We start from the raw sequence: 16486 nt of genomic DNA on the forward strand, positions 1-16486 counted from the left end.
AAAATAAGAACAAGTGATTCCTTGGGCTAATTATTTCAATCTCCAGTTAAATTTCACATGCTCACATGCTGGTTGTGCCATTCTTTCCCACAATGCATCCTCTTGAAAGATACTTTTTGTCACCACAAATTCAATCTCCTCAGAGAAATGGCTTCACGTTAAGCGCCCTTTGACATAGTGAACTGCTGGACATAAAGGATTGTTCTAGGTACAAATGAATGTGAAAAAAGTTACTGTTAAGTTTAAAAAGATCATGTAAGTGCATTAGGTTTCTAGTACAGTTTGATTTGAACACATTTTCTACATGTGCTCATGCAGGTCTGTATGCCTGGCACATCAGCCACTTGGAGTTGCTGATAGGCAGTTTCACTGAGTGTCATCCTTTGACTCTAAGGAGAAGCTTATTCATGCATCCCTTCCTCCCACTGCCTCAGCAAGCCAGAGGAAAGCTGGACCCCACACTTCCACTATGGATTTATGATGTCCACCTCTTGGACAGCAGCCACATGATATTCTTCACCATGAGTTCCCTTCGTATGATGCCTTAAACCCCTAATGTTTTTTATTTTTCTTTTATTGGTAAGCCTTATAAGTTTTATAAGTAGATTTTAAAAGCAGCAACCCCCCCCTCCTTTGTCCCTTTCCCTTTCCCTTTCTCTCTAGCACCCTTGTTTACACATTCCTTAACCCTCTTACCCCATTCTATGCTCCCTATATCACTCATACCCCTGAATATAGCAGAAATGTTTAGTCTTTTGTCAAGGCAAGGCCTAGATTGTTGGCAGAACAGCATATCAGGGCCTAAACTACAGAATACGGTCAAGAATTAGGTGACTATGTACCCTTTGTGCTCTGAAGGAGATGAAGATGGGATGAACAGGGGGTCCTGAAAGCCCCCCGACTCAATTCTCAGGGGGTGGACCCGGGGCGGACCAGAGTAAAGGCCACAGGGTGGACACATCTGGGATTGGATGGATGGTATTATAAAATGTAACATCTCAGGCACGACCAGCGCGCACGTCTTGTAACATCTTAGCCTGGGCAAAATAAACCCTTTCTTATCTCACCCCTAATTAACTGCTCTGGAGATTTTTTCAGCACCAAATTCCACAGCAACGGTACTACCACATTTTGGAAGTGTTGCAGCCTGGCATTAACACTGCTCCTGACTCACAAGGTATAATAAAGTATATGCAGGTTATGTCTGCCAGGCATAAATAGCAAAGGTGCAGTGCAACCGAACTCAAACTGAACACCTCCAAATTGTCAACAAATTAATTTACATTACTGCAAGTGACTTTGACATATTAAATCTGAAAGTATGAGGTGGTTATCGCTTGTTGAAAACTGTCCTTTCAAAAAGCTGTGCTTTTATGCAAGTTCAACACTTTTTGCATATATCTGAACCCAATCCTACTGCTTTTTTAAGGATATTTTTGACAGCCAGCAACAGCAGCACTATTGAGTAAAATATTGCAATTCCGAAAGGAGAAAAGCCTTTTCTACCTTACGGAATAAGACACCAGGGGAAAAAGAATGTCATATTACTCAAATAGTGACATCCAAAATATATGCTCAGATTAGGAAGGAAACTATGGCAAATCATGAAAAGTAGGTTTGGAGGGCTTCAGTTTCTCAGCAAATGATCTTAGCTGCTATCTAAATTATAAACGTAAAATTAGAAGGTGTGCATATTGCCTATAGCTTTAAAAGGAAATATATTGCCTGGTATCAGTTTACTGGAAACTGTAAATACACAGTGTAAATTTAAAATTTGCTATTTCAAGGGACTTTTTTTTCAGAGAAGCATAAAAATTTAAGTTTTGGGTTTTTTTTTAATTCTTACTGACTTGACTGGGAAATACATGATCTGAAGCACAAAGGGCTTCTGAAACATTCTGGGATAAGAATTTCTTGTAATTGTTTCATCACTTTGGTTATGCACAGGTACAGCTTTATATTCTGAAAATCTACTGAGTCCAAGGCACTTTCAGCAGTCACAGTTCTAGGATGTTCTACTCTTAAAGAACTCAGCTGGGATTCCACAGTTTATATCTTGAATATCATACCTGTAAACTTTCTTGGCCTTTTCTTGATTTCTTGGATTAAAAATGAAAAGAATAAAGATTCAAATGAGCATTTAATCCTACAGCAGGATTTACTACAGTGTCAGAATGATTGCTTCAAGCAAACTTAAATATCAACATATGTAAACAATCACTACTGTGTTTACCTGATGTATCATCCTGAGCTATAAAAATTTACTCTGGGATAAAATGTGCTTTTATCCTGAGGTCCATTGCATATGGTAACATGGAACAGAGATGGAGAGACTGGAAGTGGGAGGAACTGCATGTCAGAGACATGGGACTCTGCAGTGACACATTGATTTGAAAGCAATATACTCTTTCCCTCCCAACATGAAGGTTGGTCTCCTTTTTCTATCACCAAGAGACCACCTAAAAAAACTAGAAAGAAAACAATTCCACATTTTCTCAGACATCCCTAGTTATCAGCAGACCAAGGCAAACAAGATCTTACGAGGTAGATGAGAAAAGAGGGCTTTGTATATCCTGATTCATCTTCCAGACAGGGCAACCCAGGTTTTCACCTCTGAATCTTTCATAGACTGTAGGAAGCAGGCTTGCCTAAAGGGTCCTACTACCAGCTCTGTAAGGTCTGTTGTAATCTGAGACTGTCAAGATCTTTAGTCCAAATCTATTGTCTATAGGCAAAATCTGCAACTCTGCCTGGACAAATTTCCCATTTTTGGAAGACTGTTTTCAACAAGAAAAAAGCTATCATCCAAAGTAAGATGAAAGGAGCTTGTTAATGAAGCTGTTCCATCTTATGCTTGGGGAACTAGTATCAGCATCATAAGGAAAACCAAAACAAATCAGAGAGCCAGTCGTCACATCTCATCTGTATTTGTCTGTGCTCCCACTGTGCAAGGAACATTATTACACAATTCAAATTGTAGAGGCTTTTAGGGTTTCCTTTGTGGAGAACATAGCTTTCCACCATCAAGGACACAATGTTAACAGGGTAGAGATCGACTTCAAGCAATGCGATATCAGGGCAAGATGAGTGATGAAGCGGGTCCTCCTTAAAGATCCTTGGTTGTTAAAATTTTAAAGAAATACAGGTTAAGTAGGTAGAAGTGCCTTTTTTTCTGAGGCACAAAAGCTACTTTTTTTTTTTTCACACCAGTAAATTTTTCATGCTGGATCATTTCATAAACTAGAAGAGCAGAAAGAGATAAAATCTGAATGCGCTAAATTATTAGCATGAGTCCCATCCCACTGATGTCAACATTTTCATCCAAGTCAGTATTTCATTACCACATTTTTGAGTCAATAGAGATTTTAGCTTATCAGCTCAGAGTCAAGCTTAAAAGGTGAAGGTACAATGAGACACCTCAAATTTCTGGAATGGTTACAGGGACACAGTAAATCTAGGTATCCTTTAGTGCCATTTCCACTGTTCCTACAGGCTGGTACTGATACTAGTGGATTTTGATAACTGCAGTCATCACATCTCCATTGATTTAGGCTCTGGATAGAGCAGGAAGAAAACACTTCTGTGATTTTCCTTGATCTGATGGATCTTCTGTTCTAAGTGGTGTCTCCTCCTCTATGTTCAGAATGCAACTTTTGTATTGTGTTTGGAGAGATAAGACTGAAATTGCTACCTAGTATGAGCAGATGTGAGGTAGGATAGGCTGTGATAGGAAGAAATTTTATTTCTTTAATTCCTATGCAAACATGAGAAGCTGTCACACCAGATAAGAAGCAATGGTACAAGCTTTATTTCTTTCATTCCTTTCATTGTGCTTACAGCAATAAAGGGAAGAAATATGAAGTGTCTTGTGCATCTGCTATGCTGGTCATTGCTGGAAAGTTGCCAACTTCAAATCTTCAGAAACAGATGAGGTTTTGCCCCTATTGCTTAGGCACACAGCTGAAAACAGCTATGCTGTACAGTGCAAGACTGCATTTGACTCCTGTCCCTCCCACCCCATGCATATTCCCTGTGTTACTACTGCCATGTCACCACAATTGTCCTGGCTCTGACCTTTTTCAGAGATGACTGTGAGAATTATTCCTTACTGAATGTTGCAAATACCTGAAATCAGGTCAGCCACCCTTTTCCTCCCTCAGTACTTTGGGTATAAAACTAGTATTTAGCAATGAATGCATAACTTTGTGTTTATTTCATTAAAAAGATCAGGTAATCAAAGAGGCTGATTCAAGTAGGCCTCTTGTACTGGAGTCACCAAAAAATCTCTTTCTCTCTTATCTGAGGCCAAAAAAGAAGAGAGAGGAGAACTAAAAGGACTACTCAGTCTATGAAAACATCAGTACAGATGTACCGATGATGTCCTAAAACTGTGTTTCTATAATTAGGTATTTGTTACTTTCTAATTATCTAAAGATAGTAATGGTAACAAGATATTGCCATTGCTTTTGCTTATTTTTAGTTACTCCTAGAAAGTCTGAATAACCTTTGGATCCCAAGACGTACCTGAAGACCATTAGGAAATTACGGCACAGAGAAATTAAAAGATCGGTACTACATAACCCAGGAAATGAGAACACTCCCCGTCTCTCATTCCGACTGCAAGATGTAGCTATCTCTTTCCATACTGACCCTTTCATTCGAGATTACAAACTGTCATTACTCATCAAAGAAAACAGGCAATGTAAACAGACAAAGGATGCCTCGGGGGAGCCTCTGCTGGAAAAATGCACCACGGGCAGGTGGCAGAGCCCAGGGTCAGCCCCAGTGCTGTATCTGCAGGGTCCTTCGCGACAAGCAGATGTCCCCAGTCCTGACCGGGGAGACACAAGACTTGTTCAGGCAAGGACCACCCTGCCCCTATTAAGTGGCCAGGGGCAGCCTCGTGGTGCTAAGCGGGCCTGTAGGTGCAGGCTGGACCCTGCAACCTGGGAGGGTCCTTCCCCTCCCATCTTCTTTTAATACTTTCATTTTGTTCTGGGTAAGGCGCGGTTCGTACCACGCCACACGGAGCGATGCGAACGCCACCTTTACGCTTCCTTTCCTACCCCTGTGTTTCTTGTTCACCACATTGGCAGGGAATCGGGATGCTGGACGACCCATCAGCGTCTCGAGTTCAGGAAGTTCGAGGACCCGCTGGACCTGTGGGCAGCCCATGCCCACGGAAACCCTCAGCGAGAGGCTCCCCGCGCTGCTCCGCAGGCACCGCCACCCGCGGTCTTACTTTAAACCAGCAGCTGACAGAAGGAGCCGCCGGCAGTAGCAAGGGGCCCTCGCGCCGCTCCCAGCGCCATTCCTAACGCCGATCCTCGCACCGTTCATTCCTAACGCCGATCCTCGCGCCGACCATTCCTAACGCCGATCCTCGCGCCGGTCATTCCCAGGGCCGTTCGATCCCAGCACCGCCCAGCCCCTGCGCCTCGGCCCCGCGGCCACCGGGTGGCGCCCGCGCCCCGCCAGCGGGCGGCGGCGGGAGGGGGGGCTGTCCCCGCCCAAATCCGCCTTTTCCAGCCCTCCCCGGGCCGGCGTGATTCCGCCGGGCGCTCTCCCGCTGCCGTGGAAGTTCCCGCCGGAGGAGGAAGGGGGCAGCAAGGGCCCGGGGAGCCAGCTCTGTCACGCCTTGAGAGGCAGCGGGGCGGCGGGAGCCGGGGAGGTGCGGGGGGCACCTCCGGAAAACTTTAAAGCGGGACGAGTGCTGCCAAACGGCAAGAAAAGAGGTGCCCGCTCCGTGCGGACAGCTCCTGCTATCTTATGGTGCTACTTCTTTATTAAATAAAGTAATACTTAGGAGTGAGTGAACAAGCTCAGAAGCTGATTTGATGTTAAAGTTCTTTTCCAGCCTTAGTGATTCTATGATTCTAAGCTGGCGTAACTAGATAACCTCCCCCTAGTCCTTTCTGTAGGCATATTTAAACACTTTTGAACAGGTATGTTCATCCCTCCTCCCCCAGCCCCCCCTTCTTCCACCCTGCAAGATCCTTCCAAATCTTTCCTCTGCCATTACAAGACCAAACCCCTCATATCCCTTTTGGCTGCATCTGCAGCCTTTTTTGCAAATCAGTTTTTCTTTCACCTGGATTTCTTCCTCTTGCTCATCTCTCCCAGCCAGCTGCCAGTTCTTCTCCAGGAGACACCTTGGCAGAGAGCCAGGGATGTGTCTGATGACAGAGAGGAAACCCTTGTGCCAGTCAGAGATGCTGGAGGCCACGTGGGCTAGTCTTCCCATCCTCATTCAGGGTCAGAGGCACACCAGAGGATCTTTTGTGGGCTTATTAAATGTTGAAAAAAAAAGAACTTTCTTGGGGCTTAAAATAATGACGGTGTAAAGGCATATCTGAGAAGTGAAAAAATAGTTTTTATTTTATATTTGTTACTAGAGACACACACTGAAAGCCTGGAAGAGGAAATGAGGGTTGTTATGTTGTTTTGGTGCCTCATGTACAATGACATTTTAGTGTTAAACTGTTCTCAGAAAAAATTATCTGCTGTCTTTCAATCCACTGCTAGACTTGCCACTGTCTTGCACACTGAGGCATATATTACAAGGCAGGTGGATTTAAAACCTTAAATCACTGCCTATTTTGCTCAGGGAAGTGGTGGAATCACCATTCCTGGAAGTGTTCAAGAAATATTTAGTTGTGGCACTTGGGGACACAGTTTAGCGGTGAATGTGGCAGTGCTGGGTTAACACTTTGACTCAACGATCTCAAAGGTCTTTTACAACCTTGAGGTTGTAAAAGATATGATTCATATTCATATCAGGTCATAAAAATATGATTCTATTCAGCTTCAGCAGTAGGAACTACAGTGTAATGTCACGATTTTCATTCATTTTGCTCTGATGTTAGATAACATCCTGACTGGGTGTAAGACTTCTTTGTGCTAGATACATAAAAATGAAGGGAAGCATGGGCTGTTCCTAGAAGATCTTACAGAATAATCCAAACCATAGACGAGACACATGGAGGTTCTGTGAACTAGAGACTTCAGTTGAAAATCAGAGGTTAAGTCAAAACTACTAAATAGCATGAAGGGCTGTTCTTTTATACCAAGACAGTCCTCTGGCTTTGAGGCCAACTGCCCTTGGCGAGGTTGTGTCCATTCTGCTTATGACTGTGCACTCTTAATCTCCAAAATAAGATGACATTATGTAAACTGTATATTGTGAATAATCCCTATCCATTGCTGACTTGGAAACTATGTCTTGGCATTGCCTGGGAGAATGGCACATGGCCCATACCAAAACCACAAATGTGCAGGGACCTCTCCAACAGTGTAATAGCAGAGACACTGGAGCTGCAATGCTCAGAAATGCTTCTTGGCATCATTTTTTTTAAACTTGTGACATCTCCACAGGGCAGGGTAGGCTAAGGTACAAATTGTAAAATGAGTATGTTGATGCTGTGTTTCAGCTCAGAAGGAGTCTAGCTGCAGTCCTTTTACACAGGGAGTATGGGAGTGGGGACTCTTGAGTGTCAGTCAAATCCTTGGCATCTGTTCCAAAACTTGAAGTGGTGGTCAAAATGACGAGAATTTTGGTAATGCCAGTGGTGTTATGTTTATAGTAACTACCTCTCTCTTACAAACTAAGGATATCCTCAGATGATACAATATGAACAGTTTACAGAGGTAACTAGTGGTTTTACTTGGAGTGAGGGAGGGCAAAAAGCACAGCTGTTTCATCCACATCAGAGCTGTATCTAGGCTAGAAAGAGGAACAAAGATGTTTATGGCATAACTTGCATCACAAGTTCACGGGAAATTACATAGAATGGGAAAGAAATCTGAAATTGTTGTTCTCTGAGAGAAAGGGAGTATTCTGGGCTGTATCATAAGATGAGCAAACACCTAAAACCAGGTTGCTATTAGAAACAGATTGGTGTCAGGTCCTGCAGTTATGACTGAGAAATAATCTTCAACACATACGTGTGCCATACAATTACACCTTAGCCAGTGTAAGGCACTCCAGGCCTGTCTTTCAAGAGTTTTCAGTTCACGCTTCGTAACATCACTGTCACACTGTTAAATGTTAAACTTGTAATCCAAATATCATTACAGATAGCTAAATTTTATACACTTATCTCCATGTACATCCAGCTGGCACTTTCATTTTTAACGGATGGAGACAAATTTACTCTTGGGGGTGGTTCCTTATTGTGGTCTACCTTTATATTTTAGTCTGTTAGGTTCTGTCTCTAGTTACTCCTATGAACAGAACTTCACCAATTTGGCAGTTTGGCTTTAATCCGGGGGTCCTACAGAAAATTGTTCCATTTTCTCTTTGTTTTCTTTCCCTACTTTTCTCATGTCAAAAAGCCATTTAATTCCTCCCCCAAATACCACAAGTTTTGCTCTGTTTCCTATGAAACATGTCAAGAATTGGGCACAGCCCGAATGGATGTGAGGTGTACTCTTCGTGTGTTGGAACTTAATTGTCATTCTGGGATTGGAGTGCCCCAGAGGTCTTCCTGCATACACAGGATGACCTTTTACAACCTCCACAGTTCTATAGAACTATCCTAATAGACCTTTCAAGCCTCAAGAATATCTAAATGTAGCTCGAAAATGTCTCATCCAGGAATATAAGACATTTCCTCAGGACTTCAAATCACCTTCCTAGTAAATAGCAATGTGTCTCTCTTTTTTGTTTTTCCCTTTGAAGGTTATTGATGCCACACTGGGACACAGAGGAGGAGGATGAAAAGTGTTTTCCTGCACACCAGCAATCTGATGTAAACAAGATTAGAGCAAGTGATACAAGGCACTATCTGCTGCTTGGAGTAGGGACCACAGATTGCTCCCTGCAGCAGATGATGTTAGCACAGGTATTCAGTATCTCCCCAAAAGCAAAGGAGACATGTCCAGACCATACATGTGCCAGAGTGCAGGTAAAAACATTTAACGTGAACCATCTTTCCAAGATCTCCCTTTTAGATAGTGAGAAACATTACAGGCATGTATGCTTATTCTGAAGGTGGGGTGAGGCACTTCTACAGAAGAAACGAGTGACACTGGATTTGTTTGGTTTTCCCCATAGTGACCACAGACTGCATCTCTTTTGGTAGTTCATCTGCTTTCCTGAGACTTCCCAGAACATTGACCTACTGCACTCCTCTTCAATGAGGGCAAGAGAGACTTCCCTGAAGAAATGAATCCCAGGAGAGTTGGAATCTTTCAGCTCCTTGTTGCAAAAGACTTCTGATTCAGTTTGGTCCCCTTTTCCTCTAGATGGCCTCCCCTCTTGATGACACTAAGGACATGAACTGATTTAAACTTCATACTGCTTATATTCAAAGAATACAATAATTGTTTATGCTGTTCCAATCTCAATTTTGTATGAACAGTCATGCCTACATTTACTCCTTTTACTGACTATGGGATTTATAGTACTAATGATGTTGCTTCTGCCATCACAGCAACTTGGAATTAAAATTAAAAAGTGATCCATTAATTTTCTGATTACCATCCATTTATCTTATTCTTGTTGTTTCTGCGAAAATTCCTCTAAGCTAAAGCTGATGTTGTCCATACCTTTCATATGTGCTGTGCTCACTACACAGGTCTTCATAAACTTTTACAAAGTGATGCAGCCTGTTTGCTTGGGTTGCAGTTGTCTTTGTGTGTACATTCCGACTCACAACTCTGCCTGCTCTGTTGTCATAGAGAGCTTTTCTTGTCAGATTCTGAATTATTTTTAACCTTGGAAATGTGAATTCTTTTTAACAATTTCACCACTGTGAAAATATTGGGTGATTTCCTTTGCTTGCTAAATTCCAGTCACATTGAGGTTAATTATAGTTCTTCTGAGTGTTGCCACATATTTCTAGTCCCAGACACAGACTCTCAGACTGTCAGCACCCCAACATTACAGGAGTGATTCTTCAGCTCTACATCAGCCACAAGTTCTCAGTTTTGCTTGTCTTGTTGGATAGATAACTATATGAACCCTCCAGCTGTCTTAACTTTTGTTGGAACTTTAACTCTAGTGAGATTCTCATGTGCCACATTCCAAATAAGGCATTTTTAGTTATTTTTTACTAATTTGCATTTACAAATTTTTCAGAGCCCAGGAAGAGGGTGATACCCATTCCTTCTTAGTACCTGAATCCTAACCAGCCTAAACTGCAATAGCACAGGTCTCTGAATAATGTAGCGACTGATCCACTGCACTCCTGCCAGAATGTATTAAAAATACGGATTTAGGTATTTAGCGTTTGGAAGGCAACTCAACATCTGTCTCTGTGCACTGTAGAAAATCTGTGTACATCTCTTTCAGCTGAAGTATGATAAACACTGTCCAGTGGTGGAACCTAATTCTTAGGTATAATTGCTATTAGTCATGGTGAGAATCTGCACTGCCATACCAAATGCATACAGAATTAGTTACTTGGGAAGAAGTGACTATTGCACAATAGAATGGACAGCTTTCCAAGTTATTTCATCCAAATAATATATTTATTATTTGCTTATAAGGTTACTATAAGCTTGTATAAGTGGGTGGCTCTAAATTTCCCTTCTTCCTTCTTTTTAGCTTCTTTGGTTCATATAAAGTTCAGACATTTAAACATGCCTGTATTCCTTACAACATTACATAGTTAACTGAAACATTAGATATTTAACTGAATCATGCAGTTGGTCACCTTCAAATCCTTCTAGAGTCAATAAAGAGAGACAGAGTAAATTTCAGATACTTATTAAGATATTAAAATTGATTTCTTCAACTCCCTCTTTCTCCTGGGAGACCCCTATAGTAGCAACTGCATTTCTTTCAGTCACCTTTACTTAGCTGATAAACTCAAAATTTTTATTTAGAATCCTTAGCGTGTCTGAGAGTTCTTTAAATAGTATGTGTATAAAGGCACTAAATGGGAAAGGTAAGGCTTAGGTATTTTTTATATGCAAACTGTGTTTATTTTACTCAGTTCAGAATTGTTAACATTTTCAATGTGACAGATATATTTTCCTTGTGTAAGCAAACACATGCATTGGAAAGGAATGGTTTCATGAGAGACGCTAATGATCTGCTCTATCAGATTCCCACACAGAATAGGGACAAAACGAAGTTCCACACAGCATCTATATCAGTCTAAAGTCATGAAAATATTTTTGGGAGACAAGTATTCCTCCTTCTGTACGGACTGTCTGCCAGGAAAGTCAATGCAGGTATTCTGCCATTAGGACTTCACATGAAACAGGTCTTGGCTGAATAGCCAAGTTGCAGATGATTTGGCATTTTATTTGTAAAACAGCTTTAGCAAATTCTGCATAACTTTGTGGGATCAAGATGGGTACACAATTTACCTTGTCATTAATGTAACAAAAAAAATCACCAAGTGTAAACTTGTCAAATCTAATAAAAATGTATGTATTTCTTACCTTCCGTGCTTGTGAACTGTAGAAATGTGAGGTAGTTTTTTACTTTAAGTCTCCCCTCCACACAGCTCTGGAATTACCCACTCAAAGAAAACACTCAGACTTTACAAATTAAATCAATTTACTCTATCGAATTGGCAAAAACTTGATTTAAAAAAAAAAGGGAAAAAAAAGAAGAAAAAAAGAAAGATCAAAACACATTATCTTTCTATGGAATCTCAAATGCTCAAAAATAGCATTTTAGAATGTTTTGGTCACCTCATTCATATAAAGCACTGATCTGAATTTCATCTGTTTGTGAATTTCAAAGATTTCAAAAATGCATGCATGTACTTTTGATATGTCTTTATAGGTGAGGAATGCCAGAATACGTGACCTACCTGGCACTTCCCTGGAAAGACAGCGGCCTTCATCTCAGAACAAACCTGCAAGGAGCCTTTCAATTGCCTGAACTTTTTCCTAATCACATAATGCCTTTCACTGGGAGAGAAGATTATTAATTTGCTTTTAAAAAGAATATTTATGAACCCAAGGATCAAAATTAATGATTTGAAATGTAATATCCTTGTTGGAGAAATCCAAACATCCCTAACTACTATATTAAGAGAAATAAGTATACAATAAGACATGTATCTCTCTACAGACGTGTTTAAAAGAAAGAATTGAGTCTTAGACAACATTCAGTATCTAAAAGCTATCATTTTCTCTCCAGTTTTTGACCTGAAATGTTACCTGTGGCCATTGTTTACTTCTATGCTAAAACCAGCGACAGTCTGTTGGGGCACTATGTATCTGTTGTCATAACAAGTGCAGGAAGTGCATTCAATACTTTATGAAGAAAGTATTTTTATATATTATGTAGGCACAAAGAAAAAAGTATTTGAGGTCATGTAGTATGGTGCATGGATTCAAGCAATCCTATGTTTTTACTTCATGTTACACTCCTCACCCCCAGTTTTGACCTACTGTATTTACTTAATATAACCACTTCATATTTGGGAATATACCCTGAACGTTTTTTTCCATTACTTTGCATGGACCTTTTTATACTGTTTAAACTTCTCCAGCTTTCCTTGTTTTTCTGATCTCCTAGAGTCGTTAACCAATTACAGCTGGGATCAAGGCCAAAACCAGCTAAATATCACAACTGAGATTATCTTAAGTGGTACCTTAGTTAAACTGCTGAATAATCTTTTCTCTAGGGTTTAGATAAACATTGGCTGAGTTTTCTTATAACTTATGCCTTCCTAAAGGTCCTTCCTTTTTGCTTTACTGTTTATGTTCTTTTCTTTTTATAAAGCTTCCTAGAGAAGGTCAGTTGGAGTCCCACCTCAGTCACACAACTGCAAATTAGGATAGCCCCTTTCCTTTACAGACTCTCTGGAAAAAATGGAAGATAAGTTATATTATGGTCTCTGTACAGCTTGCCCCCAAATCACTAAAAGCAACCATTTCAGCAGATCTTGGACTGATTGCTCATCTTATTTTGCAGTGACTCTGGATTATTTTACATTTTGCAAGAAGAAAAGCCATTATCTGCAGTTCACCTACTTGCAAGACACTACCAATAGTCAGTCTTGAGTTTCTATGCAGTATGTCAAACCAGAAATCCATGACATGGAATGACCTGACAACAAAATAGGTTAAACTTTTTCTTGTTAAGCAAATGTTTCTTCCTCCTCACTGCTTATATGAGGAAGAGGTGGCTTTTTCTTCTCTAAAGCAATTCCATCTTCCTTACTGTGAGTTAACCACTAGTGAAGTATCTTGAGAAAAAATAAAATCTTATCTCAGCAGTTTTAATCTTAAAACAGGTAAATTCTGCTCCAACTAGGAAAACTCATCTGATTTCCCACTGCAAAAATACAAATAAAAGCAAAACAGACTACAGATGGAAATGTGAAATGACAGAGAAGAGCAAAACAAGCTATTACAGTATATGATATTGATTTCTTAAGCTACATTTATTTATATTTCTGCATCACAGAAGAGACTGTTACAATGCATTCTGTAAGTTGTAAAAATGTGTCTTTCCCTGCTTATTGATATAGTACTGTGCCTCACATGAAATGTTTGGGGTGATAATGTTCTTATCTGACTCTGTTGTGGAGATGCATCTGCTCTCAAGAGGTGGGGAAGATAACTGTATTTACAAAAGCAGGTTTCAAGAACATGCATTACAAAGATGCTCGCATATGGATGCAACCACACAGTATCACAGTACCAGCAATTCATTGTAACCAAGCTTTTAATGTAATTTATAAAAAAATAGAGTTATTTACATTTGCAACTTATTTGATGGCATCCTCTTTTATTACAACATTTGAATCCATTAATAAATGACACTTTAACTCATTTGAGAGCAAACTTTTCAAAGATAAGCATACAAGAAAAACATTTAAAACATTGTGAATTCTTGTTATTTTGCAGCATCATACAAACTCATTCTTTTCAACACAGGCACCCTTGCCATACAGTAAGCAAAATTCCCTTCCAGATTAAGGTACAGAAACTCTGCCACAGTTCTAGTGACAGTCCCACATTCCTACATGTGGCACTTCAAGATATAACCAAAGGAATTAGTTTAATTCCAATGGATGGTAGCCTAAATGCAGAATGTGGCCTCTTACACACTTCTAAGAAAAATCTGGTTAAAGGGACCAAAAAAAAAGAAGTATGACTATACTTATTGCATAGTTGCAGTAAGCTAGATCCGTGAATACAAAGGCCATCAAAATATATTATAAATCTATCTGAGTTTCAAAGCTACTTTAAAATACTGATTTGATTTACAATAAAAATAACACTGTTTGGGGTTAGTTTGTAGAGTTGTATTTTGGTCCATGCTGTTAATTCTATATCATTATATTCCTCTTTCATTAGTTTAAAAGCCTCAGAACAGCAGGTCCTCAGGCAATTGTAGGAATGATGAAGCCAAGTCTCAGACTTCAGCTGCTGCAGTCAGTTCATAAAAAGTCTAATTCCAACTCCCTCCCTTCTTTACTGCTTTAAATAAACATCCCTCAGAACTCTAAGGGAAAAGAATTACAAGGGACACAGATTTAACACTGTTAGAGATGGGGGTTTGTCCCCATCTTCTAGTCCTGAGCCGATAAACCACAGCTCTTAAGAATATCCATCCCATAAAAAAGATCAACAACAATTAAAAATCTTCAATTTATTCTGACTATGCAGTAGTTCCACATAATCTGCTGGCTGTAGAAACTTCTTTGGTATCAGAGTCAGGTCTTCCTGAAACCACAAATGGCCAAGTCTGTAAGCAAAAAGAAAAAATATTTCATATTAAAAGAAAGTTTATCCTCATATGAAACTGGAGCTTTATTACTGATAGATGTCTAACTCTGGTTCAGTTGCAAACACGTCATCATGTTTTAGTCCCTGTGGGAAGCACAGAGAGAGCTGAGTTCCTCCAACAAATATTTTCATTACGTTTTTCATTATAATTAAATGTTCCACAGAAGGGCTGCAATGGTCAGCAACAGATTGTTCTCATCCAAAATGTAACGTTTCTCTTGCTTTGCAACTGTTTACATCATTTAATAAATAAAAACCATATCAAATACTCAAAAACAATCACTCTGCTGTATATAAGAAACCTTTTTACCCCGTGACGAAGCATCGGGCGTTTAGTTTTGGCCCGATGAACTCATGACGGCTTGCTGGTGCTCCCGGCCAGCCCGCAGACCTAGTTACTCCTTTTTAGGACACTAAGCTTGCCTAATGCCCGAGGAATGTAGTTCTTTAAGGTCCCCTTCTCTGACTCCCCAGGACTGACACACCCACCATCACCGAAGGTCAAGCCCGGCGCTCGGGTCGCCCGCGGAGCGAGGGTGGCTGGGCATTCACCAAGCAGCCCGGGCCGCCCCGCCGCTTCTGCCTGGGAGGGCACGGCTTGAGCGCTGCCAGTCGAAGCCCGAGGGGCTGGCCCTGCGGGGCTATCCCGGACGGCCCCCTGGGGGTTTCCCGAGGGTGCCCCTCGCCGCGCATCCCGCCCGCCGCGCATCCCGCCCTCCGCGCCCCCCGCGCCGCGCCGTACCAGGTTGACTGGATGGACGTAGCCGTTCTCGTAGCGGTCTTCCTGCAGGAGCTGCCGGAGGTGGGCGATGTAGCTGGACGCCAGGCGCAGTGTGTCCAGCTTGGAGAGCTTGGTGTCGGGGGGCACCCATGGAAGGCTCGTCTTCAGCCGGGAGAACGCCTTGCTCAGCACCCGCATCCGCGCCCGCTCCCGCGCGTTGGCCGCGTTGCGCTGGGACTGCTTCCCCTCGGGCGGAGGCCCCCGCGGCCCCGACGCCGCCTTCTTGCCCCCGGGGCCGCCGCTCCGCGCCCGCTTCCTCTTGCAGCCGCTGCCCGCAGGCCCCGCCGCACAGCTGCCCTCGCCGTCCTCCTCCTCCTCTTCTTCCTCCTCCTCCTCCTCCTCCGCCGCCGAGGAGTTGTCCCCCGAGGGATAGAGATCACCGCGGGGCTGCCGCTTGGCCGGCGGCTGCGGGTAGTCCAGTTGCAGCGCTCTCAGGTCCATCTCGGGCAGCTCCTCCGCCTCGCTCCCGGAGCCCGTGGACATGGCCCCGGGCGGGCAGGGAGGCGGGCAGCGCGGCAGGCAGGAGGGGGCGGACGGCCGGGGCGAGTCGGCCCAGAGCGGGGCGTCCCCGCCGCGGAGAGTTCGTACCGGGGCGGGGGCGAGGGGGGGGTGCGGAGGGGGGATGCGCCCCTTGACAGCCCTATATATCGTGTGTCCGCGGAGCGAACCATCTGCCGGGCGGAGGGGAGGAGAGGGGCGCGGGGGGGAAGAGAGGGGTGCAGAGGGGGAGGAGAGGGGCTCGGGGCGGAGGAGAGGGGCTCAGGGCGGGGGTCGAACGCGGCGAAGCTCCGCGCCGGGGGCGGTGCCTCTCCGCGCTATCCCGCGGTCCGCGGCGGGGCTGGTGCGGCGGTGGACAGAGACAGACCCGTGTGTGGGGGCGCACACACGCAGGAACATGCGGGGACGTCTCCAGGTGTGTGTGTGTGCCGAGCGAATAAACTCCTTTCCCCTGGGACAGACCCCTCTCCTCGCCCCGGAGGATGTAAAATACTTCCAAGG

The 16486-nt window shown here is 42.8% G+C and overlaps 1 protein-coding gene across 1 annotated transcript; it reads right to left on the minus strand.

Annotated features, from left to right (window-relative positions):
- Positions 1-13414: 13414 nt before the first annotated feature.
- On the minus strand, positions 13415-16225 carry MSC (musculin). Its single transcript, XM_051769413.1, has 2 exons — positions 15449-16225; positions 13415-14665 (listed from the first exon to the last, which is right to left on the minus strand). The coding sequence occupies exons 1-2, from the start codon at positions 15968-15970 to the stop codon at positions 14579-14581; spliced, it is 609 nt and encodes a 202-aa protein (XP_051625373.1). The 5' UTR covers positions 15971-16225; the 3' UTR covers positions 13415-14578.
- Positions 16226-16486: the final 261 nt, after the last annotated feature.

The sequence above is a fragment of the Manacus candei genome, unplaced genomic scaffold (assembly GCF_025592945.1).
Source record: "Manacus candei isolate 608988 ecotype Guabito, Panama unplaced genomic scaffold, ASM2559294v1 h1tg000008l, whole genome shotgun sequence".
NCBI lineage: Eukaryota > Metazoa > Chordata > Aves > Passeriformes > Pipridae > Manacus > Manacus candei.